General features: G+C 37.1%; 1 protein-coding gene across 1 annotated transcript; it reads right to left on the bottom strand.

The window, feature by feature from the left end:
• Nucleotides 1–2,395: 2,395 nt before the first annotated feature.
• On the bottom strand, nucleotides 2,396–2,752 carry LOC142556962 (uncharacterized). The gene has a single exon (XM_075668445.1). It carries the CDS (start codon nucleotides 2,750–2,752, stop codon nucleotides 2,396–2,398), a length of 357 nt encoding a protein of 118 aa, XP_075524560.1.
• Nucleotides 2,753–27,678: the final 24,926 nt, after the last annotated feature.

Below are 27,678 nucleotides of genomic sequence, written 5' to 3' on the forward strand. Positions count from 1 at the left end.
CTGATGTGTATCCCTCAGGTTGAGACATATAAATTTTTTCTTTGATGTCTCCATTGAGGAATGCAGTCTTTACATCCATTTGCCATATCTCATAGTCATACCATGCTGCTATGGCTAGTAGTATTCTAATAGACTTAAACATAGCAACTGGTGAAAAAGTTTCCTAATAGTCAACTCCTTGCCTTTGAGTATAACCTTTTGCAATCAGTCTTGCTTTGAAGATCACTACCTTCCCATCTGCCCCAAGCTTTCTTTTGTAGATCCATTTGCATCCTATGGGAACGATTCCCTCAGGTGGATCTACTAATGTCCAGACTTGGTTTGTATACATAGATTCCATTTCTGACCGCAGGCTTCAAGCCATTTGGTTGAATCAGTATCAGATATTGCTTCTTTGAAATTCATTGGATCACATCCAACACAAGACTCATCATGGCCTTGTTCATGAAGAAGCGTATATCTTGCAGGTGGTCTAATAACCCTATCAGACTTTCTAGAAGCTTGTACTTCAACTACTAGTTCTTGGGAAATGGGTTCAACTTCTATAGTTGAGGGAGTATCTTGAATTTTTTCAAGTTTTATCATCTTGCATTTTCTATCTGATAGAAACTCCTTTTCCAAAAAGGCAGCATTTCTTGAAACAAACACTTTTGTTTCATTGGGATGATAGAAATAATATCCAACAGAATTCTTTGGATATCCTACAAAGTAGCACAAAGTAGATCTACTATCTAATTTGTCTTCCACTGTCTGCTTCACGTAAGCAGGACATCCCCATATTCTCATGTAAGAATATTTGGGAGTTTTTCCCATCCATATCTCATATGGTGTTTTATCCACTACTTTTGTATGGACATTATTCAACAACATTGCCGCAGTTTCAAGCGCAAAGCCCCAAAACAATATAGGCAATTCAGTGAATCCCATCATAGATCGAACCATGTCCATCAAGGTTCGATTTCAACGTTCAGAGACACCATTCAATTGTTGTGTTGCTGGTGGAGTCCACTGTGAGAGAATCACATTCTCTTTTAGATAACCCAAAAATTCAGCACTTAAATATTCTCCACCTCGATCAGATCTAAGTGCCTTAATACTTCTTTCCAGCTGATTTTCTACTTCAGATCTGAATTCTTTGAACTTTTCAAATGCTTCAGATTTGTGTTTCATCAAATAAACGTACTCATACCTCGAATGGTCATCAGTAAAGGTAATGAAGTAGGAATGCCCAAATTTTGTGCTAACAATTAGCGGGCCACAAACGTCCGTGTGGATCAAATCCAGGAGACCATGCGCACGTTCCACGTTTCCATTGAATGGAGTTTTAGTCATTTTTCCTTTTAGACAGGACTCACAAGTTGGTAGAGAATTTATGTCTGACAAGTCAAACATGCCTTCTCCCACTAGCTTGTGTATCCTTCTTTGGGAAATATGACCTAGTCTAGCGTGCCATATTTGTGCGGGATTTGGATCTTTTATTTTTCTTTTGTTTGTTGTTGTTTTTGTATGCGCTTGGACATTGTTTAACGGAATATCTTTTAATTTTAAGTTATAGAGATCGTTTGTTAATTCTCCCGTTCCAATCAAACATTCATTCTTGTAAAAATTGCAAACACTTTTAGCAAAAACACAAGAATAACCATCCCTATCAAGCATAGAAATAAAAATAATGTTTTTAACCAATTCAGGAACAAATAAAACATCTCTAAAAAACAACTTAAAATTATTGTCCAAAATTAAAGTAACGTCTCCAATGGCAGTGGCAGCAACTCTTGTTCCATTTCCTAGTCTTAGAAAGGTCTCACCATCTCTAAGCCTCTTGCTTCTTCCCATCACCTGCAAATCATTGCATAGATGAGAACCACATCCGGTATCCAATACCCAAGAAGAGGAATTAATAGAAACATTAACTTCAATATAAAACATACCATGGCCAGAACGCTTCTGGGCTAGATATTCCTCGCAATTACGCCTCCAATGTCCAGGCTTGTTGCAGTGGAAACAGACTTGTCAGGCTTTGTGGGCCCCAGTTTGGATTTCTTGTATGGCTTCTTGTTGGGCTTGTTCTTCTTTGGAGGGGCAGAACGCTTCTTGCCTTTATTTGGGGCTCCCTTTTTCGTACCATACGAAGGACCCACTAGTAGAATAGGCTTTTCCTTTTTAATTGTGGCCTCATAATTAGTAAGCATATTGACCAACTCTTCAAGGGTGGCCTCAAGCTTGTTCATATTAAAATTAACCACAAATCCATCGAACGAGGCAGGCAAAGACAGCAAGAGAATATCAGTCGAGAGCTCACTAGGTATAACCACGTCAAGCCCCACCAACTTCTCGATGAGCCCAATCATCCTAACACCATGCTCATGGACCGAAGTCCCCTCTCGCAAGCGTGTAGTCATTCTTTAATAGTCGCATGTATTTCTGAACGAGTTTGTACAGCATACAATTCTTTCAGATGAAGGTGAATGTCAGCAGCATTCACCGCCTCCTCGAACCTCCTCTGAAGTTCATTCGACATAGATGCCAACATGTAGCTCTTAGCTTGGAGATCATGATCCCCATGTTTCTCAAGCTTAGCTAATTCAGTCCTACTGATATCAGGAGCCGCCTCCTTAGGTGGCTTCTTATCAAGCACATACGCAATCCTTTCGGAGTTCAGAACAATCTTTAAGTTTCGAAACCAGTCATGATAGTTAGGGCCAGTCAATTTGTTTTGATCGAGAATGATTGAAAGCGGGTTACGAGTAGTCATCGTAAATATACTGAAAATGAAAAATAGATAATAGTTACTGATAATTTTAAAATAATTCTAAGATATAAAATATGGATTTCATTTTATAAATTCTCCTCCCACTATTTTGACATTTCCACCACCCTCTGATGAAAAAGGGAAATAGTATTTCCTTAGTGGGCACGTAGAGTTCAATTAGCCAATTATAATCCCGAATAATATCAGTCAATTATAATTTCTAAAAGGTAGAATTCAATTGCATCCCTATGCAACCTCCGCGTGTTTTGCCTCACGTTTAATAAGGGCCCAATAATGAATTGTAGTAGACATTTATTTTCACGTGTCAAACCAACCCATCAATATTGAATTGTAGTAGACGGTCGCCATGAGTTCCCCCAATAATATGAGCCGAAGTCATGGGAGTTCCACTCAATTCACATCATATGTCCGGTGGAAGTCACAGCTTTCCGGCGTACAGGCCTCCCAAATAATATGAGCCAGACACTGTCCGCGGGTAGCGATCAACATGCAACCACGGTTGTTGGAAGGCAAGGAAAAATTAAACTCCTTTAATTTTTACTTTTTCCGGTTTGATATAAATTTTGAATCTTATTCAAAATGAGGGATTTTAATTTCAAAATTGTCTCATCATTTTAATTTAAAAATCGCGTGCCACGAGTTTGTATGTTTGCCGGATTCATGCAACTATATTATCTTATAATATACATACATGCATACTACTATATATCGCATATATCATAATATGACATTCAACAATAAATAAGGATGATCAATCGCCAACACTATTAGATCCATGTGAGCCAAACATGGATCCAGGTCCAAAACCTAGGTGAATGCAAGGATGCAAATGCAACTATTACAAGAGCTTCCAATATTTTACATGTCTTCATCTCGTTCATCGGGCCCACCATCTTCCAGTCTTGATCTCCCACTATTTCTAATAATTACAATTAAATAGCCATGACACATAAGGGATACATCTCATGGGGGTGGGAACGGGCCATAAACCAGGCTCACTTTAATAATATCAAATATTAAAAACGAATAAAACAGTAAAATATCCTAAAATACACTAACACATTGGTCAAGGCTCTCGATCATCATTTATGCATTTAATATCAAATATGAAAATCAGTTTAATTAAACAATTTAATTAATTGATAAATCATATATCTAATAATTTTATCACTTACCACAACAATTATTAAAGAATTTAATAAATTAAATAAACCCTTTTATTTAATTTCCAATTAAATCAATAATAATTGATTTATTGTAAAACTCATTTTACCATAAATAATTAAAATCACATTCTAATTATTTATTTTACAAGAAAATTATTAATTTTCTAAAAATCAATTTTCTAAAATAAAAATTGAACCAATTTTAAAAAATATCAATTTTGTCCAAAATTTGAAAAATCAGAAAATTGCACCCTGGGCCCAAACAATTCAAGCCCGACATTCAGCACGCTTCCCGAGACGATCCCGGGCAGCCGCCCTCGCTGCCCGCCCGCTGCCTGAACGTTTCGGGCAGTGGCGGCACACCTGTGCGCGCAGGGCGTGCACAGGCGCGCGCGGCGCCGCGCTGCGCAGGGCAGCGCATGGCGTGCGGAGTGCGCTGCGCTGCCCTGCGCGCGGGTCTGCCCTGAACAGTTCGGGGCAGATACAAAATTTTTTTTTTGTTTTCTGGAAAAAATAATTATTATGGTGCAATAATTTTCTGAAAATTTTCTTGTGTGGTTAGAAAAAATTATTCAATATAATTTAAAATCATACGATTCAAAAAGCCTGGCTCTGATACCACTGTTGGATCTGGGCTTTCTACACGCCCAAACGCAGCGGAAGTTTTAAAAATTTTAGATCTCGACATTCAAGATGTGTTTTGCTTTGGGCGCTCGTATGATTTAAACATAAACATTCATAGGGAATTTAAAAGTTATACCTTTGGTGAATAAATCACTGGACACCAACTGATCCGGTATAACAGATCTAGCTCTTGATGAATCCCAACGAACTTTCTTCAAGGGACTCATTTCTTTCTTCTAATCAGGTCCACGACTGGATTGTTTGATCCTCTTCCAAATTGCACTAGAAATATTGGAAGAGATTAACGAAGGAGAAAATTAGTTGAGAGACGGCTCAAAACTTTCTTCAAGAGAAGATGGCCGATTTTTTTTTTCTTTGTGGATGGTGTTCTCGAGAATTTAGTGGTGGGAGGCTAGGGTTTTGACTTCTCAATCCCTATATATAATTATCCCATGATCTAATACATAATTAACATTGATGTGCTTGATTTAATTAATTGGGCTAGTCCAACTAATTTAATTAATTTAATCAAGATCCATTAAAATTTTAATTATTTATTATGTTGGACTTGTACTCCTACAAGCCCATTAAACATATTACCCACCATATTTAATTTATTAATTAATGAACTCAACTTTTGAGCTTAATAAATTAAATACATTATAAATTCAACATTTGAATTTATTATTTAAATGATAAATTCAACTACTTGAATTTTCATCACCTCCAAAACTTAATATTTAATAAACCCAACATTTGAGTTTAATAAATTAAATTCTCAAATTTTTATAAATTCAACTCCTTGAATTTATTCTCTCAAATTTTAATTATCATAAATTCAATTCCTTGAATTTACTATAATATAAATTCAACTTCTTGAATTTATTCTCTTAACGGGAACAAACGATCCAGTGCTTGTGTGACCCTCAATGGTTCAGGGATACAGCTAGCTGTGAGTTCACAACTCATTGTGATTGAGGACATGATACTTTATTCGGGCTTACCCTAGTTATCCCCATTCTTTTCATCAACACCTTGATCAAGAATGTCAGAACTCAATTCTGATTGCACCCATGGTAAGAGCGTCTAGTAGCATCACCCCATGATCCCCTAGGTATCACTGATAGTGTTTGCAAGAACCAGTCGTTTATGATTAACGTACAGTACGGTCCCTTCATCTCATATATCCCGATCGAATCTGCAACCATTGGTTCATCGAGGGTTGCATATTAATTCGATCATAATGTGATAACTTTAATAGTGGCATCGCGTGTACTATTAGAAAACTCCTTTTCCAACGTACATCTTATACTCTGGCCAGAGATTCCATGCAATATTATTACATCAGATCACATAGAATATCCACACTCGCAGGTGAGCGGTGAATCCCCGACTACAATGCACTGGCTCCTGTATGTGTCACAACTGTACCCAACCTCGCCACCTGATGACTCTTTTGGAGCCGGTAAACGAGTCAAAGCACAGCCCTAGCATATAGAGCCTCAGTGTTGTCCCGGGTCGTAAGGACTAATGGTGTACAATCATAACCACGGACTTATTCTCTCGATGAATGATAACCACTTGGAAAGTCCGAGGGAGGGTTGTTCGGTATATCATCATATGACTACCCATCTGCATGTTTGGACATCTCTATGTCCTTACCAAGAAACGCAGTACACAACATCACAGATGCTGGTCTCAAGCTCAAGCGACCTTTATCCATGTTTTAGCGGCTGAATCGACTAGGAACGAATTTAGATTATACAGTGTTTACAAACGAGTTTCAACATCGAATTACGATTCATTTGTGTTAAAGTATAATCAAGGTCTTTATCTATGTTTGATAACATGGGTATACAGATAAAGAAATAACAAACCATGAAATAATGAATTATGTTAAAATAAAGATTGTTCTTTACAACTGAGTCAATAAAATCCCTAGTCAACAGTTGGCTTGCAGGACATCTACTCTAACAATTATATTATATTTTTGAGTGAATTAAACAATCAATTCATATATCAACACTTTGATTTTTCCAGATTGAAAAATAAGAGTTCTAGAAATTAATGCACACGACTTGGAGGAGGGGCGAAGCAAGGCCAAACTATTTTTTATTTTCTAGTAGAAAACGCACACATATATCAACTATTATATTATTTAAAATTATTTTTAAAACATAAAATTTCAGTCATTTTCTTCTTGAAAATAAAACTCAGAAGCCATTAATCAGGAATGCATCCAAAGGGTTTTACAGATAAAGAAAAAAGTTCCTCTGCAAACAAACAAATAGTAATGTTCAATTAAAAAAATGGAAGGATTTGTGTCCAGTTTTCTTAAATTATCATCAAATATTGTATGAAATTGAAAGAATTTAAACAAATTTTAAAATATCCATTTCACATTTTTGCGAAGCTAAGAACACAAACGCAACAAAACAAAGTTTTACACTTTTTTTGCATCTTATAATTTCATAATGCAAAAACCATCAAGTAAATCGTGTAACTGAAACATTCAAATATTTGTATTGGTTTTACATAAAAATGAAGTTTTATGTGATACAATTAATATATAATTTCAGTGAAGCATTATATCAATTAAACAATTATGGGGCTTCATATTAATAGTTGCATCATGATATAGTAATTTTATTGAAGCATTTTATTATTGCAAGGTTCATTTGTTGAAGAATAACTTTAAGAATTTGAAGAAATTTTCAAAATATTTTGGATTAGTTGAAAAAGACATTATCTTTTTAGTACTTACATCCTTAAGATTTTGGAGATGTTGTCCATGGAATTGAAGATTTGAATTTGCTCAAGATGTTTATTGCATCATATTTATTTTCTTGCATGTGAAAATGGAGAGGCTACGTGTGAAGAAATCCACCTTATTTATTTAACAATAGATTTACCCAATTTCAAAACACAGTAAAGTTTCTATGAGTTGCTCATCCTTTATGATATTGTATTGTATAGTTCGTATAGATATTGATGTAGTCAAAAATAATGATTATCCAAACTACTCTGCTGGTTCGTAAACGAGTCCAAGTAGCTGGTGGAGAGAATCTTTGTGGGCTATCACCTGCGTCAGAAACGAAACGTCAGAGGCGTCGGGGTGGATACTCCGACGCTCAACAAGTAATTGAGAGCTAAAAGGTTTTCGTATCCAAAAGTCTTCCTCCTCCTAAATAATGAGAATACTCTTCTATTTATAGGTTTTTTTTGGAGAGTGTATAGTGGGTTTGAGCTTTTATAATTAATAATAATTGTGGGCTTGGGCTTTTATACTTAATTTGAGCCTCATTACCCATCAGATATCATTGCTCTTTTATACGCCTTGTGTCATACGGGATTATATGATTGAAATAATTATCTAAACATAATAAAAAAAATTATTAGATGTGATATAATAATATTAAATCTAATAATATAGATAACGATAAATAAATATATTCATAAAATGATTTTTTAATTGAAAAAACGGATAAAATAAGTAATTTATAGATAAGTTATTTACCAAGCGTGTGCAAAACTTCGGTTTAGTCGATATAATCGATTCGAAATTCGGTTAGGTTAGTTCTGGTTATTTTTTTTTTAAAAAAATATCATTTATTTCGATTTATTTACTTCATTCTCGGGTAAAAAAAAATGTAATTTTAATGGTTTAAATTATAAACTTTGGGTATTGGGTAATGAGTAATCCACTGTGCCTTGATTTCAAAATTCTCTATTGGGCCTAGGTTTCGTAAGCCTCACTTAGATCGTGTTTGGTTGGAAAGCTAACGAACTAAAAACACTTAATCAACGGACTAAAAACACTTAATTTTTTTAAAAATATTTAAGTGTTTTCTGCACTTAATCGAAGATATAATTTATGCTTTTTTGGCTTCTCTTATATTTAAAAATAAAAACAAAAACATTTTCAAAATTTATCCAAATGTTAAAAGTGCTTCTATATATATAAATATATATAAACGGATTAATAAGTTGTGCTTCTATATATATAAATCTACGTATCTAAAAGAGGGAATATTGTGTTTTTGGCCAGTTTGTTACAAGTTCCCGGTTGCTCCCATTACACGTGTATCACATGCACTTCTCCACGTATGCACCGCTGCCAAGGCCAACAAGACGTGTAATGCGCTCTTTCTCCCACCTCGCTCTTTCTCTGCCGGTTGCACTTGCTCTCTGTCCTCTTCCTTTTTCATCTTTCCTTTCCTTCTCTCTTTCCCTCATTTCATAGACCGGCTTCCGAAAGAGACTCGGCGTCGTGCATTTTGTGAAACCTCCTTTCTCCAGCGCATCGGTTTCGACTCCACTGCGCTTCTTCTCCAGCTCCTAGACGTCACCTCTACTGTGCGCTTCCTGTACTTCTCCAGATCGGTTGGCTCCTTCCGACTCTTAGGTTCGTTCTCTTATCCTCCTTCTCTTGTGTGCCTTTCTTTTAGAGTTGTCTCCTCTTTAATCGCCCAGCTCCTTTCTCCCATGTCGTTTATTGATGAGTAAATTACATTCTGTGCGCATTTATCTACCGTTGACGAGGCAAAAACCATTCATGTGTGCTAAAAAAAACAATTAAGTTGAAATCATCTTCTTCTTCCTACCAAACTTCAAACCAATATTTTATGTACACTTGCTGCAACGTATGTATGAGTCCATGAAGCCATAACAGAGATGTTAAGCTCATGTACTACATTGTGGCCCGGCCAAGGTTTGTTAAGAGAGTTAAAACTTCTTATCGCAAGCTCACCACTACCCAAATTTGAATAATACTCCCCTCCGTGTTTATGTATGTCTTCTTCCTTTAGAATCAATCACGGTCACCGTACCACATCGTAGCTCATCCAAGGTTTGTTAGGAGATATAAGCATTCTTCCCATGAAACCACCCCTACCCAGATTTGATTTAATTAAAAAATATTTCATTGATTTGCAATGCAAGTGTATTTATATTCTGTAGAGTGTGTACTCATACATGATTAATTGAGGGGAGCAAAAAAAAATTACGAGCGTAGGATATTAGACACAATATTTGCTTTCGGTGGAAAAATTACATGTTACATTACCGACGGAATCGAAAATGTTTATTTTTGGCTAATAAAAATTGAGTAATTTTAGGTTGCTAAAATTATTGTTTAACTTTATTGATTAGTAAACTCGCGTCATAGTAAACCATGTGTTTCGTATTTATTTATATATAAAAACATATTTTTATTCTATTACTATTCCTATGCATTATATATGCTGCACTAAATTGTTCACACACAGTCGCACATCCTATAATTTGTTTGAAGGTAATGACGCTTTGACACTCATCTAATCGTTTCATTTGCTAGCATTTGGTTATTCCATAACGTGCACCCAAAGAAAAGGATGTAAGCATTAGAATAAATACAGTACAACACTAATTCAACTTAAAAATACAGAATAACATTAAATCCAAACAATAAATATTATGCGAAGTTATGCTCATATGAAAAACCCCACATATAAAATTACTTGTATTTTTTTTAAAAAAAGCATGCAATCCCTTACAAATTAAGGAGTTCTTTAATACAATGGTTAAATATGCTCGATTTTTTTTTTTACACAATAAAAAACAGAATATATTAACCTATTAATATTTTTCAAGAACTTGTATCTTTTAGAATTTCCAGTGGGTACTATACATTTAACCAGTACTTTGTGTATGCAAATGTAGTTAGTTTGACAGCAACAAAGGTTGATAATGATGATAGCTACATGTGCAAAAAATAATTGAGATAACTTTGTTATCAGAGGTTAAGTGATGAATGGCTAACGTGGAGACTGGTTTGTTCTTTTTGGGGGAGCTTAAACACCCTTACGATAGTGATGTGTGTAGGGGAGAAGATTAAAACAAAGAAACTACTCTTTAAGGAGCCTATAATTGTCATGTACTAGGAATCCTAACCATATGTAGGAGGGCCATAGATCACCTAGAAAGGTTGACTTAGCTTAATTTGTCCACCATAAATGATGCTGTCGAATGAATGGCTTAATTATGAAATTAAACACTTGGAAATAAATTACTATAGAAGCATCTATTCTAAATTATTTCTTTATTAGTATTCATTAGGCCTCAATATGTATATACACACATATTAAATTTTTTATGTTAAATTTTTTTGTTAAAAGATATGCAGATTATAAAAAAATGAAAATTAATTTTTTTTTAAAAAAATACTTTTGTATAAATAGGAATTATAAGATTATTTAAAAACCTAAATGTATAAATAAAAAACAAAAGATTCCTTGTAGTAACTCTCTATTTGCTTGGGCTTCGATTACTGGCCTCTGCCTGTTTAATTTTACGCTCACTCACCTGCACACAGGTTCATCGTCCTCATTCTCGAGTGTTACCTCATTGGTTTGGTACTCAAAAGTGTTGATGGGTCAATTTTCTTTCTTTGTTTTTTTCTTCTTGGAGCTTCGTTTTGCCTCAGTTAATCTTGTCATTGTTGTTCTCCTCTGTTTCTTTGGGTTTTGCTTGCTTATTTACTTTTGTCAACGCATCGGATTGGCACGATCTGTGGAATCAGTCGCCTGACGACAAAATCCCCCTGGTTTTACGGTCTTTGTCTTCCGTTAAATGTGAATTTGTGTGTTAATCTGCTGAAAAATACCTGAAATAATGAATTTTTGAAATGCTTTGAAATATAACAGCTCTTAGATTGAAAATCTGCGTATGAGTGAAAGTTTTTTTGTACTTTGTATTTTTTTAATATAACTTCCCCTGTACAATTTTATGGACACTATTGCAGCCAAATAAAGGTGCAGCACACCCTCATTGAAGAGTTGCGAACAGACAAAAAGCTAGGTTCTTCAACCCAAGCAGGACACAGGTTTGGTGCTTGGTTAAAAATTTCTATTTCATCGGGTTTATTTATACATGTTTGTGATGCATCAGTTCCCTGTTTGGCTTGCAACATTTTAAAAATTATTCACCTTGCCACTGTGTCATATTGTGCTTTAATTTGTTTTTTTAAACTACATAAATGTTTGCCCTATTTACACTATAAAATTTCAACATGTTTATTTAGTCAATTTCGCAATAATGTCACACTCGCACAAACAAAATTCCTTGGATGCCAATATGAAAAAAAACACGCCTAAAAGAAAATATGCTTGTTTGGAAGATCGTAGAATGGCAAAAAATAGCCGGTGCAATACAAAAAAACAATTACAAATATCAACCGGCGGTGATACAAATTGTGTTGAGGCAGACTTGTTGCAATCTATAGTCAACTGCCCAGATCTGCTACCTGATGCCTAACTGTGAATTTTGTGCTGCAAAGCGTATTTACTTAGAACCACCGGCGTTCTGTTGTGCCTCGGGAGAAATAAATCTTTTACTTACAGAAATGCCTTCCGATTTAGTACAATTATATTGTGGTAGTGCCGAAGATGCTAGAGAATTCAATAATTGTGTTCGTAGTTACAATAATATGTTTGCGTTTACATCACTTGGAGTCCATTGCGACAAATCTTTAGCTAGACGAAATGATGGCATTTACACATTCCGTGTACAAGGTCAACTTTATCATTTCATGGATCAATTAATACCATCAAATAACGAAAATCCCAAAAACTTGCAGCTGTACTTTTTTGATACTGAACATGAAATATCGAATCGAATGTGTGTAAGTTCAAAGTTTAAAGAAAATCTTATACAAACATTGCTTCATATTTTAGCACTGAATCCATATGCAAGTTTTTTCCGGAGCCTTAATAGCATTAAAAATCTGAGTGAATATAAAATTTCCTTGCAACCTTGGCCCATTGGGCCGAATTTGTCAAATTAGGCCAAATTGGCCATTGGCCCAAATTGGCTAGGGGGCAATTGTTGTGTCTAAAATATAATCCAAGAAGCCCACTTTGAAGCCCATGAGCAGTAGCCTAACAAAGGAAAGCCCAGGAGAATAGCGGTTGGCCCAGGGAAAAGCACGATGCACCATTACACGACGTGAAAATCGTGGGAAGATCGTGGAATGTGGCTGAAACCTCCCGTGGAGGGTGACAAAAGCTGAAAGAATAATCAGAAAAAGGCTCTCGACAAATCAACAAAAAAATCTACAGCAAAATTCTGCAGAATTCTCTCAATTCTATGCATGTTTATTTCAATTTTCAGCGGTCAAGCATTTGAATTTTTTACATATTCCTTCAACTTTTTTGTAAAAACTTTGATCAAGTTCATAGCTACATAATTATATTTGATGTTGTTAATAGATCCCTCTTGTAATTTTGTCATATTCCTCATTTTTGTTTGTGTTTTTGAGCCATTTCGAAGGAGTTAGAACTTACGATCGAATCGAGACCTACAATGTTTGGTAAACGAAGTCAGATTATTTCACAATTTTGGCACGAACACGTGTCTGACACGCATGCAATTTTCGTGATAAACAATTTCAAAAATAAAATTATTCTTCAATGCTTTAAAATAATTATTTGAACATTTTCTTCGCACACAAAAATATATATATATAAATATATATTCCAGATAACCACTATTTTATCATTTTTTATCTTTAAAATAAATTTTACATATTATGCAATATATTAATCTCGACTTGATGCCATGTTTTCAAATTTATCTTTATATGTTTTGATACTTTACCAAATTTATCCTTATAAATGTTGATAATTATGACATGACCGTATTTTTATAATATATATAAATCCAACTAATTATAAAATTTTATCAAACTCCTAAAAAAAAATTGAACAAACACGCAACAATGCGTGTATCAAGTACTAGTATATATAAATGGATTAAAAAGCTGAATCGAACTTATTTTAATGTTTTTTTAAGCTACAATTTCTGTATCCAAATTTACCAAGTCTCGCAATGCTAGTCGTTCTTCAATTCTTCTCGTTTCTATTTCATCCCCTTCTCCCGTGGCTTGCCCTTATTTTGAATCAAAGAAGTTCTGTTTCGTTTTTATGCATAATGATTTCTGAATTTAGCATAGTTGCAAACACTTGTGTTTTATGTTTTGAATGCGTCTTGTCTTGACTTGAAGCATCTATCAATTTCTTGTCATTTTATTGAGATCCTGCTGATGTATTAAGAAACTGTGAATTTATTTTTAAAATTGCTTAATGATTCTTATTCAAGAATTATATTGAAATTTGTTGGGAAATTATACTGAAGCGATGCCGATCACGTTGGTAATATAGTACTACTCAAAAAAACTTGCGGAATAAAATAATCAATAAGAACACAAAGATTTACGTGGTTCACCTAATATAAGCTACGTCCACGGAGCACTGCAACTTTTATAACTTGAAGAAATATTACATTAAGTGTATACACCAATACACTCAATATTTCTCACTCCCAAACCCGAGTATACCGAGAAAATAATTTCTCTACCTCACACAAGAGAATTTTCGCTCTCAAGAAAAAAATACACTTTTTTTTCTATGCACTCTCTTTTTATCAAAGCTGAAAATTTTTTGATTTTGGGATACTAAAAGCAAACAAGAAAGACTCAATTTATAACAAATTTCTAAGCCAACATTGAAAAGAATTCCGATGTGGGATGTAATTTTCTGAATTTTTTATTCAGCGTGGGCCCCAATTTTTACCTAACATTTCTCCCACTTGAAGACTTGATTTCAATCATGTCTTCACAACATCATTGCAGCAGCTCATATATCTGCATTTATAATTGCAGTCCAACTGAAGTTGAACACAACTTCAGTTTGTCAATGGTTACGGTTTTCGTGAGCATATAAGCTGGACTTTTACTTCCAGGAATCTTCTCCAGCTCAAGACTCCATCTTCCAGCACTGATCTGATGAAATGATACCTAACCTGTATATGCTTTGTCTTAGCATGATAAACATGATTTTTTGCTAAATGAATAGCATTGACTGTCACTGTGTAATGTGCTATCTTCAAGTTTCTGACCCAATTCTTCCATAAAGGATCTCAACCATATCATCTTCTTACTAGCTTCTGTAACTGCAACATACTCAGCCTCGGTAGTCGAAAGCGCGACAATCTTTTGCAGCTTAGACACCCAGCTTGCAACTGTACCACCTAATGTGAACACATATTAAGTAGTACTTTTCCTGCCATCCAGGTCACCACCCATATCGGCATCGACAAAACCGGGTAAGCCCAATTTTGACCTCCTGAAGCATAAAGAACAACTAGCAGTATCTTTCAAATACCTGAGAATCCACTTAACTGCTTCCCAGTTTTGCTTTCCTGGATTACTCATAAACCTGCTCACAACTCCCACTGCATGTGCTATGTCTGGTCTTGTACACACCATTGCATACATGAGGCTTCCGATAGCAGAAGCATAAGGAACCTTACTCATATAAGCTTGCTCCTGCTCCGTCGATGATGATTGTGCTTTGGTTAGTTTGAAATGACTAGCCAAAGGAGTACTCACATATTTAACTTCATCCATATTAAATATGCTAACCACCTTTTTCACATACTCTTCTTGAGATAACTTCAAGAATCCATTCACCCGGCGTCTAAAGATCCTCATTCCAAGGATTTACTTTACAGCACCCAAATCCTTCATGGCAAATTCCTTTGATAAATCTTTCTTGAGTTTATCAATTTCTTCCAGACAAGTTCAGCTATCAGCATATCATATACATATAGCAGTAGTATGATATAAGAACCGTCAAAATTTTTCACATAACAGCAGTGATCATCTTGACACCTTAGGAAACCATTATTACTCATGAATCCATCAAACTTTTTGTACCACTGTCTTGGAGCTAGTTTGAGACCATACAAGCTCTTCTGAAGTTTGCACACCATGTTCTCTTTTCCCCGTACTTCAAAACCCTGTGGCTGCTTCATATAAATTTCTTCATCTAGATCACCATGAAGAAACGCAGTCTTTACATCCAACTGCTCCAAATGTAAGTCTTCCTTCGCCACTAGTCCAAGTACAGTCCTGATAGTGGTTAATTTAACCACCGGAGAGAAAATCTCGGTGTAATCAATTCATTCTCGTTGTTGGAAGCTTTTACAACAAGTCCTGCCTTGTACCGCTTGCTACCATCATGCTCTTCTTTTAACCGGTACACCCACTTGTTATGTAACGCCTTTTTGCCTTGTGAAAGTTCTGTCAACTCCCACGTCTGATTGGATGACAGTGAATCCATCTCATCTTCCATGGCCAACTCTCACTTGTTTGAATCATCATTTTGCATTGCCTCTTCATAGGTCTCCGGTTCACCTTTGTCTGTCAGCAAAATATAGTGAAGTGCAGGGGATTACTCTCAGGTGGTCTAATGGTTCGCAAAGATCTCATGAGTTCAATCATCGGAGTTTTTGGGTCATCATCTTGTGCAGTTTCTTCTTCATCTTCCTGGTTACTGGTTTTCGATTCATTCAGAGAAATATATATGTCAATGGAACTTTATTAGTCTTCTTGACTTCAGGACATTCATCTTCAGCTCCAATGTCTGACTTGTCTTTGTACAGAAGTTGCTCATTAAAGATTACATCCCTGCTCCGAATGATCTTTTGATTTTGGTCATCCCAGAAACGATAACCAAATTTATTATCTCTATAACCAATAAAGAAGCATTTCTTTGATTTTGGATCAAGTTTTGTTCTGCTTGCTGAATCAATATGAACATAGGATAAACATCCACACACTTTCAAGAAAGAAAAGTTTACTTCTTTGCTTCTCCAAACCTCTTCGGGTATTTTGTTGAGAATCTCATCATCAAAATTTATTTCAACCGATGTTAGTTGAGAAACAATCATGTTGAATTCATTGATGTGTTTAGCCACCGAAGCACCTTCTCCTATTTTCAAGTTGAATAACTTTTTCATGAGATGCACTTTGTTGTTTGCTGATGACTTCTCGTACATGTCCGATAAAATGGACATCATCTCTTCTGTGGTTTGTGCCTCCGCCACGTTATGTGCCACATTCTTCGTTAGGGTCAATCGTATCACACCTAACACCTGTCGGTCGAGGAGCTCTCAATCATCATCCTCCATTTTTTTCGGTTTTTTTCCTGATAGAGGTTGATGGAGCTTCTTACTGTACAGATAATCTCTTATCTGTAACCGCCAAAACGAAAAATCTGTTCCGTCGAACTTGTTCATTCTCGGTCCCAATAAATCATCTCCGGCCATCACTTCTCTAGCCTTAGCAAAAAATCTAAAAAATCTTTTCTGATGTGGAAGATCAGACAAAGCTGCAACCACAGAGCATACTCAGAATTCTTAAGAATTTTCACAACAAGGCTCTGATACTAGTTGTTGGCAAATTATACCGTAGCGATGACGATCACGATGATAATATAGTTCTCAAAAAAACTTGCGGAATAAAATAATCAACAAGAACACAAAGATTTACGTGGTTCACCCAATATAGGCTCCGTCCACGGAGCACTGCAACTTTTATAACTGGAAGAAATATTACAACAAGTGTATACATCAATACACTCAATATTTTTCACTTCCGAACTCGAGTATACCGAGAAAATAATCTCTACCTCACATAAGAAAATTCCTGCTCTCAAGAAAAAATACACTCTTTTTTTCTATACACTATCTTTTTATCAAAGCTGAAAAATTTTGATTTTGGGATACTAAAAGCAAACAAGAAAGGCTCAATTTATAACAAATTTCTAAGTCAACATTGAAAAAAATTTCGATGTGGGATTCTAATTTTCTGAATTTTTTAATCAGTGTGGATCCCAATTTTTACCTAACAAAACTAAGTCATGTGATTTTGCTTTCTAATGGACAGTCCATGCATGCTTGTTTTTTCCAATCCCATCAAGTTTGGAGTAACATTTTTCTTAAGCAATTTTCTTCCTCTTCGTAGGTTCGTTGTGCATTATACATTTTCAATTTTGAGCAATTATTATTGTTTGCACTATTTCAAAACACAGTGAAAAATATGTTGGGACGTCAGGTTTCTCGTGTCCAAAACGCAGTGGAAGTTTAAAATTTTTATTTTTGACATTCAAAATAATTTTTAGACACTCGTACAGTTTAAATGATATAATCATACATAGGGAGTTTAAATGTTTAACCTTTAGTGAATAATTTTCACTTGGCTCCAACTACTCCGGTATAAGCGGACGTAGCTCTTGTTGTATATCTCTACGAACTTTCTTCGATCTATTAACTCGGTACACGACTGGAATATTTATTCATATTCTAAATTGCAGTAGAAAAATAGTAGATATTTTTGCGTAGAGATAGAACACTAAAAACCGATACAACTCTCAAACTTGGACTGGCCGAATTTTTCTTGCAAAGGAAAAGGATTTTTGAGAGCATCAGTTTTGAAGTTTGGGAGGAGCCGAAATTTAATTCTTTTTGCCCAAGTTTTCTTTCGAATGCATGCTAATCAATAAGGATAAATGCTTATCAATAAGGATAAGAAATCCTTAATTTTATACTAATCATTCTTTTACTTAATTAATCCAATTAATTAAGTTAATGAAATATTCTTATGAAAAACTTTCGGATGCCGGCATATTTAAAATAAGAATCAAAATCATTATTTTATTTCTAATTCTCAATATACTTAAATAATCTATTTAATTAAGTTAATTAAAAATTCTAAATACATGTCAACTTTTTGCCAATCTCGAATCAATACATATATTTTGAGAATATTATGTAGTAATATTATATTTCTTTGTGTACAAGTTTTTAAAATTATGATATAATGAATATTTTCATAAATCAATACCATATTTTATAAAAACTTAATGAGTTATATTTTAACTCAATTAAAATATAATTTAATTATTAAAGTCCATTTAAACTTTAATAAATTAGCATGATGAGGTTATACTCTTATAAGCCCATGATTCATGCTCTCATTATATTAATCTCATCATAATCCCGATCGACGATCCAATATCATCGATGTGACAATTTCAACTTGTTTGTTATTATGATGCACACTTTAATTTCGAGATCACCAATGTTTAAATAAGGCAGGTGTACTCCTTTGACTGTCTTTAGCAGTCATGCTCTCAAAATTTCTATAAGATTTTATAAACTTTATTTATAAGCTTATCGATTGATCATATCAAACTTATTTCTTATAAATTCAACTCATTGAATTTATTATCTCAATGGGAACAAGTAAACCGGTGCTTGTGTGACCCTCAATGGTTCAAGGATACAACTAGCCGTGGTTCACAACTCTTTGTGATTCAGGACAATTTTTTTTATTCGGGTTTACCCTAATTTGCCCACATTCAATGCACCAAAATTTGATCATGATAGTGTCAAAAACCATTTTCTTATTAAACACATCCAATCATGGTAAGAGCGTCTAGTGACATCGCCCTTGATTCCCTAGGTATCACTGATGGTGCCTGCAAGAACCAATCAGTTATGATTAACGTACAGTACGGTCCCTTCATCTCATATATCCTGATCAAATATGCAATCATTGGTTCATCGAGGGTTGCATAATAATTCGATAACTATGTGACACATCTTTGAGAGTAAATAGTGGCATCGCATGTACAATTGGAGAACTCATTCTCTAACGTACATCTCATACTCTAGCCAGAGATTCCATACAATATTATTTCATCAGATCACGTAGGATATCCACACCCATAGGTGAGCGGTGAATTCCCGGCTACAATGCACTGGATCCTACATGTGTCGCAACTGTACCCAATCTTGCCACCTGATAACCCTCCTGGAGTTTGTAAATGAGTCAAAGCACAACCCTAGCTAACATATAGAGTCTCGGTGTTGTCCCGGGTCGTATGGACTAATGTTGTACAACCATAACCACAGACTTATCATCTCGATGAATGATAACCACTTGGAAAGTCCGAGGGAGGGTACTTCGGTATAATCATCCTATGACTACCCATCTGCATGTTTGGACATCTCTATGCCATTACCAAGAAACGCGGTACATAACATCATATGCTAGTCTCGAGCTCAAGCGACCTTTATCCATGTTTTAGGTGGCTGAATCGACTAGGAACGAATTTAGATTATACAGTGTTTACAAATGAGTTTCAACATCGAATTACGATTCATTTGTATTAAAGTAAAATCAAGGTGTTTATCTATGTTGATCACACAGGTACACAGATAAAGAATTAACAAATCACGAAAAGTTAAATTATATTAAAATAAAGATTGTTTATTTCACTTGAGTCAATAAATTCCCTAGTCAACCGTTGTCTTGCAGGGCATCTATTCTAACAATCTCCCACTTTTCCTAGAGCCAACTACCCATAAACTTTAATCTCATTGCTTCGCGATGCTTTTCAAACAATGGTTCTGGCAAGGGTTTTGTAAGTGGATCAGCAACGTTATCTGCAGAGGTGACTCTTTCGACTGATATATCTCCTCTTCCCACAATCTCCCGGATGATGTGGAATTTTCTTAGTATATGTTTGGATCGCTGATGAGACCTTGGTTCCTTTGCTTGTTCAAAGGCACCAGTGTAGTCGCAATACACCGAGACTGGATCAACTCCATTAGGAATAACGCCCAACTCTGGGACAAAATTCCTCATCCAAACTGCCTCTTTGGCTGCAGGAGATGCATCATGTATTCAGCTTCAGTGGTAGAATCCGCAACAGTGTCTTGCTTGGAATCTTTCCAAGAGACAGCCGCACCATTTAACATGAATACAAAACCAGAGGTTGATTTCGAATCATCTACGTCACACTGGAAGCTAGAATCAGTGTAGCCTTCCAATTTCAATTCTCTAACCTCATAGGCCATGAACAAGTTTTTAGTCATTCTCAAGTACTTAAGAATATTTTTCACGTCCTTCCATTGTATTGGACCATGGTTCGCCTGATATATACTTGTAGCACTGAGAGCGTAAGCAATATCAGGGCGCATCGATATCATATCATACATGATACTACCAATGGCTGACGCATATGGAATACATGTCATCATCTCTGTCTCTTCATCAGTATTGGGACACATAGCTTTAGATAGAGTAACACCATGACACATTGGTAAGTATCCTCTCTTGGACTTTTTCATAGAGAATCACTTCAGAATGGTATCGATGTAAGTGGCTTGGGTGAGCCCCAGCATTTTCTTTGATCAATCTCTATAGATTTGTATTCCCAATACATATGATGCTTCACCCATGTCTTTCATGTAGAATTTACTTACTAACCATACTTTAGTTGAATATACAGTAATCCTACATCATTCTCAATAAGTAGGATATCATCAACATAAAGTACTAGGAATATCACTGCACTCCTACTAAATTTCTTGTACAGACATGGTTCTTCGGGATTCTTGGCAAAACCAAATTCCTTGATAGTGTTGTCAAATCTGAGGTTCCAACTTCTGGACGCATGCTAAGATCATATATTGATCTCTGAAGTTTGCATACCTTATGTTTACTTTCTACTGATGTGTATCCCTCAGGTTGAGACATATAAATATCTTCTTTAATGTCTCCATTGAGGAATGTCGTCTTTACATCCATTTGTCATATCTCATAATCATACCATGCTGTAATGGCTAGTAGTATTATAATGGATTTAAACATAGCTACTGGAGAAAAAACTTTCCTCATAGTCAATTCTTTGTCTTGAGTATAACCTTTTGCTACCAGTCTTGCTTTGAAGGTCAATACCTTCCCATCCACCCCAAGCTTTCTTTTGTAGATCCATTTGCATCCTATGGGAACGATTCCCTCAGGTGGATCCACTAATATCCAGACTTAGTTTGAATACATAGAGTCCATCTCAGACTGTATGGCTTCAAGCCATTTGGATGAATCAGTATCAGATATTTTTTATTTAAAGTTCCTTGGATCACATCCAACACAAGGCTCATCATGGCCTTGTTCATGAAGAAGCTTATATCTAGCAGGTGGTCTAATAGTCCTATCAGATCTTCTAGGTGCGTGCACATCAACTACTGGTCGTTGGGATTAGGTTCAACTTCTACAGTTGAGGGAGTATCTCAAATTTCTTCAAGTTCTATCATTACACGTTTAATAGAAACTCCTTCTCAAGGAATGTGGCATTTCTTGGAATAAACACCTTTGCTTCATTGGGATGATAGAAATAATATCCAACAGAATTCTTTGGATATCCTACAAAGTAGCACAAAATGGATCGATTATCCAATTTGTTTCCCACTGTCTGCTTTACGTAAGCAAGACATCCCCATATTCTCAAGTAAGAATATTTGTGAGTTTTTCCCATCCATATATCATATGGTGATTTATCCACTACTTTTATATGGATATTATTCAACAACAGTGCCGCAGTTTCAAGCGCAAAACCCCAAAACGATGTAGGAAATTCAGTGAAACCCGTCATAGATCGAATCATGTCCATCAAAGTTCGATTACAAAGTTTAGAAGCACCATCCAATTGTGGTGTCGCTGGTGGAGTCCACTGTGAGAATCTCATTCTCTTTTAGATAATCCAAAAATTCAATACTCAAATATTCTCCATCTCAATCAGATCGAAGTGTCTTAGTACTTCTTCCTAATTGTTTTTCTACTTCTGATATGAATTCTGTAGAACCCGTAAATTAGACTACGTACGAGCCATGCATAATTCTAATATTTTGAATTTAATTGACTTCATTGCATGATTATTTAAATGTTTTTCTTTGAAGTTAATTATTTTAGCAAGCAGTTTAATTTTATTCTTTCAGTTATTTCAGTGAGGCCGGACTGGAGTTGGGGTTTAGAGATAAATTTAAGATTTAGAAAATATTTCCAGGATTTATTTTACTAGCAAGTAAGTTGATTTAAGTTAATAAGGAAGTACAAGGAATTAATTAAGTTACTTGAGGTGAGTAGAAAATAAATTCATTTAAGTTCCATAATTAGGGGAATTAATTCACTAAATTATTTAAGGGATAGGTAAGGCTCTTAAGGTATTAAAATTTATCAACTAAAAAACATTCCTTCTTTATTTTTATTGTGTAATTTCGGCCACCCTTAGTTGATTAAGCATTGATATGCCAACTCACCCTTTGACCCATTCTTTGTTATTTTAGTATGCTAACCCTTTTAATTATTAGCAAAAACCGAAACACACCAAGAATTTTCAGAAAAATATAACATGCAGATTTTTGGTTTCCATGACAAGCTTCACGGGTTCTATTGTTTTGAACCTGGGAGCGATCCAATCCAGTTGGTAAAATATACAGGATATTTTCATTATGCCATTTAATTATATTACGTGCATGAAAATAGAAAATACTTATTTTTGAGATTTATGCGATATTGCTTGTGGTCAATTCACTATTATGGGAGCATTATTTTATACGGTCGCCAGTGACCGATCTGTTCAGTTTGGTACCACCCGGTCGCCAGTGACCGGTCAGTTCAGTTCAGTTTGATACTCCCCGGTAGCCAGTTACCGATCAGTTTCAGTTCAGTGCAGGGGCCACAGGCGTAGACCATAATCTCAACAGAAAATTATTATCAGTCATTTCAGTACAGGGCTCCAAGGAGCAAACATTTTTACTATGATATTTAATTCAGTCATGCACGTATTATAATTGCTCAGTACAAGTCATTTTCAGTATGCCTCATGACATGATATATTATCCCATGCAAATTTTACTTTAGTATTTACTCGTTACCTACGATATTTGCATGCTGAGTCTTTAGGCTCACTAGACTTGATTGTTGTAGGTACCAATGAGCATGGGGCCGAGGGCGGGGACCAGTGAGCTAGCTTGGGTCGGCAGTAGTGGCACCCGAGGACCTCATTTGCAGCATGTTATCATTTTATGCAAACATTTTTATCCGTTGTTGAATATTCTTAAATTGTTATTTTTGGCAAACTTTATTTTCTTCCGCTGCTATATTTTTAAACATTGAACTTGATTCATCAGTTGATTTTATGAATGAGGCAATTTATGTTCTTTAAAAAGAAACTTTTTAATTTTCCTCAAAATTTTCGAGCAAGGATTTTCGGGCCTTTATAGTTGGTATCAGAGCGGTGGTTCTGTATAGGGTTACACTACTACTGACCACGAGAAGCTCACGAAGCCACGCCTTCGGTCTGTAAGTTTTACAGTTCAGCATTTTATTTAAAGTATGAATTATTTTAACAGCATGCTTCCATGAAATAATTTCGACCAGATTTTCAGCATTTCAGTGTTCATTTAAAATAAATTATGGAATTATGCATGTTAGTTACGTATGGGTTATGTTGGAACAGTATGCCCCCTAGACGTCAAGTAGGACGCCCGAGAGGTAGTGGCGAGCACCGTCGCGAGGACGATGACGATCAGAGACAAGAGAGGCAGACACCTCCTCCTCCTCCACCTCCACCTCCACCACCGCCCCCACCTGACATGAGTGCCCAGATGCTAGCTGGGATGACACAGTTCTTCGCACAGTTTGCGGGAAATAATGCGGTGGTGACTAGACCGACAGGGCCAGAGGCTGTTTACGAGCGATTCATGAAGAAGCGTCCAAAGGAGTTTTCTGGGACGTCTGACCCCATGATTGCCGAGGGATGGATCAAATCCCTCGAGGTTATCTTCGAGTTCATGGAGCTGGGAGATGCAGACAGAGTCCGTTGTGCCACCTATCTGTTCAGTGGAGATGCCCGCTTATGGTGGGAAGGAGCGTCAGTAGCCCTGACCTTGGCTACACTTTCATGGACACGTTTCACGGAGGTTTTCTACTCCAAATATTTTGCTGAGGAAGTTCGCACCAGGTTGACCACTGAGTTCATGAGCATGAGACAGGGAGATATGACGGTTACGGAGTTCATCCGTAAGTTCGAGAGGGGCTGTCATTTTGTGCCCCTGATAGCGAATGATGCCAGAGCCAAGTTGATGCATTTCCTAGTGGGTCTACGGCTGATCTTGCGCCGGGATGTTAGGGTGTCTGACCCTGCTACTTATAAGATGGCTGTCTCCAAGGCCCTAGCCGCAAGCAGCAGAACAAGAGGCCTTTTCATGGATCGCCTAGAAACAGAGGCTAGCAACAGCAGCAGCAGCGGGGACGCCCAGCCCTGAGGACTTATGAGCACCTAGTCTGCCCCAGGTGCTCACGCCGCCATTCTGGAGCATGTATGTCTTGCTCAGGAAAGTGTTTTAAGTGCGGCAGTCCAGACAACATGTTGCTGCAGTGCCCTCAGAGGAATCTGCCTACCCAAGGCAGAGTTTTTGCTCTCCATGCCACGGAAACAAACCCGGAGACTATGTTGTTGACAGATACTTTTAAGCTTTAAGTTATTATTTGAATTTTCGTGTTTTGGGAATAGAGATTAAGATTGAACTTAGAACTGTGATAGGATTGCATGCTCTACTCAGTATTATTTTGGGGATTTAAGTTAGAAGAACTCTGGCCTTTTCATGTCTATAAGTTTAGTTCTTGTAGCTATTGGATTCAACTTAGAGTTCCAATCTTTCAGGGAGAATTTTTATATTTGGTTCCGCTACCAAGGCCTTGATAGATTCAGGGGCCACTCACTCGTTTATTTCGGAGGTCTTTGAAAACTTTCTCAAGATCAAGACCATTGGGCTAGACATAGCCTTTTCAGTAGTGTTGCCGTCAGGCGAGGAAATGGCAGCTACCAATGTTATCCGAGATATAGACCTTGAGCTGCATGGTAATCTTGTTTATGCGGATCTGATTGTGCTATCGATGCCAGAATTTGACATCATCCTAGGGATGGACTGGCTATTGAGGAACAGAGTGTTGATAGACTTCTAGCGGAGATCTGTTCTTGTCCGACCACCTGGAATGGAGCAGTTCTTATTTGAGCCGGACAGGTACTTTCCTTTACCGCGCATTATTCCTTATGTTCAGGCCAGGAAGCTCATGCATAGAGGGTGTCGGGCATTTCTAGCGACCTTTTTATCTGTCCCCGAGGAACCCAGCCAGTCAGCCTCAGATATTCCGATTGTCAGAGATTTCTTAGACGTTTTTCCCGAAGACGTCTCTGGTATGCCACCCGAGAGAGAGGTGGAGTTTTACATTGAGCTTATGCCAGGTACGACTCCGATATCCAAAGCGCCGTACCGACTAGCACCGACAGAGATGGCAGAGCTTAAGAAGCAGATTCAGGAACTTCTCGACAAGGAGTTCATTCGCCCGAGCTTTTCTCCATGGGGCGCGCCGGTCTTATTTGTGAAAAAGAAGGATGGCTCGATGAGGCTTTGCATTGACAATCGGGAGTTGAACAGGGTTACAGTGAAGAATAAATACCCACTTCCGAGGATTGAGGATCTGTTTGACCAGTTGCAGGGAGCTTCGATTTTCTCCAAGATTGATCTGCGCTCTGGTTATCACCAGTTGAGGGTGAGAGATGCTGATGTTTCCAAGACTGCTTTTAGGACCCGTTATGGCCACTACGAGTTCCTTGTGATGCCGTTCGGTCTGATGAATGCGCCAGCGATCTTCATGGATCTCATGAATCGCGTATTTCAGCCGTATGTTGACCAGTTTGTGATAGTATTCATAGACGACATTCTCGTCTACTCCAAGAATCAGGAGGATCACAGCAGACATCTGGCCACAGTATTGCAGACATTGCAAAAGCACAAATTTTTCGCAAAGTTCAGTAAATGCGAATTCTGGTTAGAGAAGGTGGCGTTCTTAGGTCACATCGTTTCTAGCAGTGGTATTGAGGTAGACCGAGCAAAAGTTGCAGCAGTCAGAGATTGGGTTGTGCCTCAGAATGCATCCGAGATCCGCAGTTTTCTTGGGCTAGCAGGATATTACAGAAAGTTCATTCAGGGATTCTGCTCCATTGCCGTTCCACTCACAGCACTGACCAAGAAAAATGTGAAATTTTTTTGGTGCGAGGAGTGTCAGAAGAGCTTCGATACTTTGAAGCAAGCTCTTATCTCAGCACCAGTTTTGGCCATGCCATCAGGGCCCGGCGAGTTTGTCCTTTATACCGATGCTTCGAAGCTCGGTTTAGGTGCAGTTCTGATGCAGCATGGGAGAGTGATAGCGTATGCTTCTCGACAGCTGAAAATCCACGAGAAGAACTACCCTACCCATGATCTAGAATTGACGATCGTAGTTTTTGCCTTGAAGATTTGGAGGCACTATCTGTATGGAGAGAAATGCCAGATCTTTACCGACCACAAGAGCCTCAAGTATTTCTTTACGTAGAAGGAGCAGAACATGCGTCAGAGGCGTTGGTTGGAGCTTGTGAAAGACTACGATTGTGACATTAGCTACCACCCGGGTAAAGCTAATGTAGTTGCAGATGCATTGAGCAGAAAAGGCGCAGTGATGGCTCATTTGACGATTCAGAAACCTCCTCAGCTTGAGATGCAGAAGTTTGATCTAGAGTCATATCCTAGATAGAGTTCCCCGTCTATCTACTTTGACGATTCAGTCTTCTCTTATTGACCGTATTCGCAGTGGTCAGGCCGCAGATGAGCAGTTGGCACAATGGAAGCTGAGGGATGAAGCCAAGGGCAGTGTCTTGTATACAGTCAGCGACGGTATAGTGAGATACCGAGACAGGATGTGGGTTCCTAGCAGTGATACTATCCGAGCAGATATTCTATCAGAGGCCCACATGTCCCCGTACTCCATTCACCCGGGGAGTACAAAGATGTACAAAGATCTGCAGTTGTAGTATTGGTGGCCAAGGATGAAGAGAGAGATCAGACGTTTTGTATCCGAGTGTCTGACTTGCCAGTTAGTGAAGGCGGAGCATCAGAGACCAGCAGGTTTGCTCAAGCCTCTTCCCATTCCCGAGTGGAAGTGGGAGAATGTTATCATGGACTTTGTGACCGGATTGCCGAAGACAGTCAGAGGATCAAATGCCGTCTGGGTGATTGTAGATCGTCTTACCAAATTAGCGCACTTCTTGCCCGTTAAGACGACTTTCACCATGGTTCAGTATGCAGAGTTATATATCCGGGAGATAGTCCGACTTCATGGTGTCCCAGTTTCTATCGTATCCGACAGAGATCCCAGATTTACTTCCTCGTTTTGGAAGAGTTTGCATTCGACTATGGGTACGAAGTTGCTGTTTAGCACAGCTTTCCATCCGCAGACAGATGGGCAGTTAGAGCGAGTTATTCAGATCTTAGAGGATCTTCTCCGTGCTTGCGTCATTGATTTCTCCGGGAGTTGGGAGTCGAACTTGCCATTGGTTGAGTTCATCTATA

Source organism: Primulina tabacum, chromosome 9 (genome assembly GCF_025594145.1).
Source record: "Primulina tabacum isolate GXHZ01 chromosome 9, ASM2559414v2, whole genome shotgun sequence".
In the NCBI taxonomy this organism is placed as follows: Eukaryota; Viridiplantae; Streptophyta; class Magnoliopsida; order Lamiales; family Gesneriaceae; genus Primulina; species Primulina tabacum.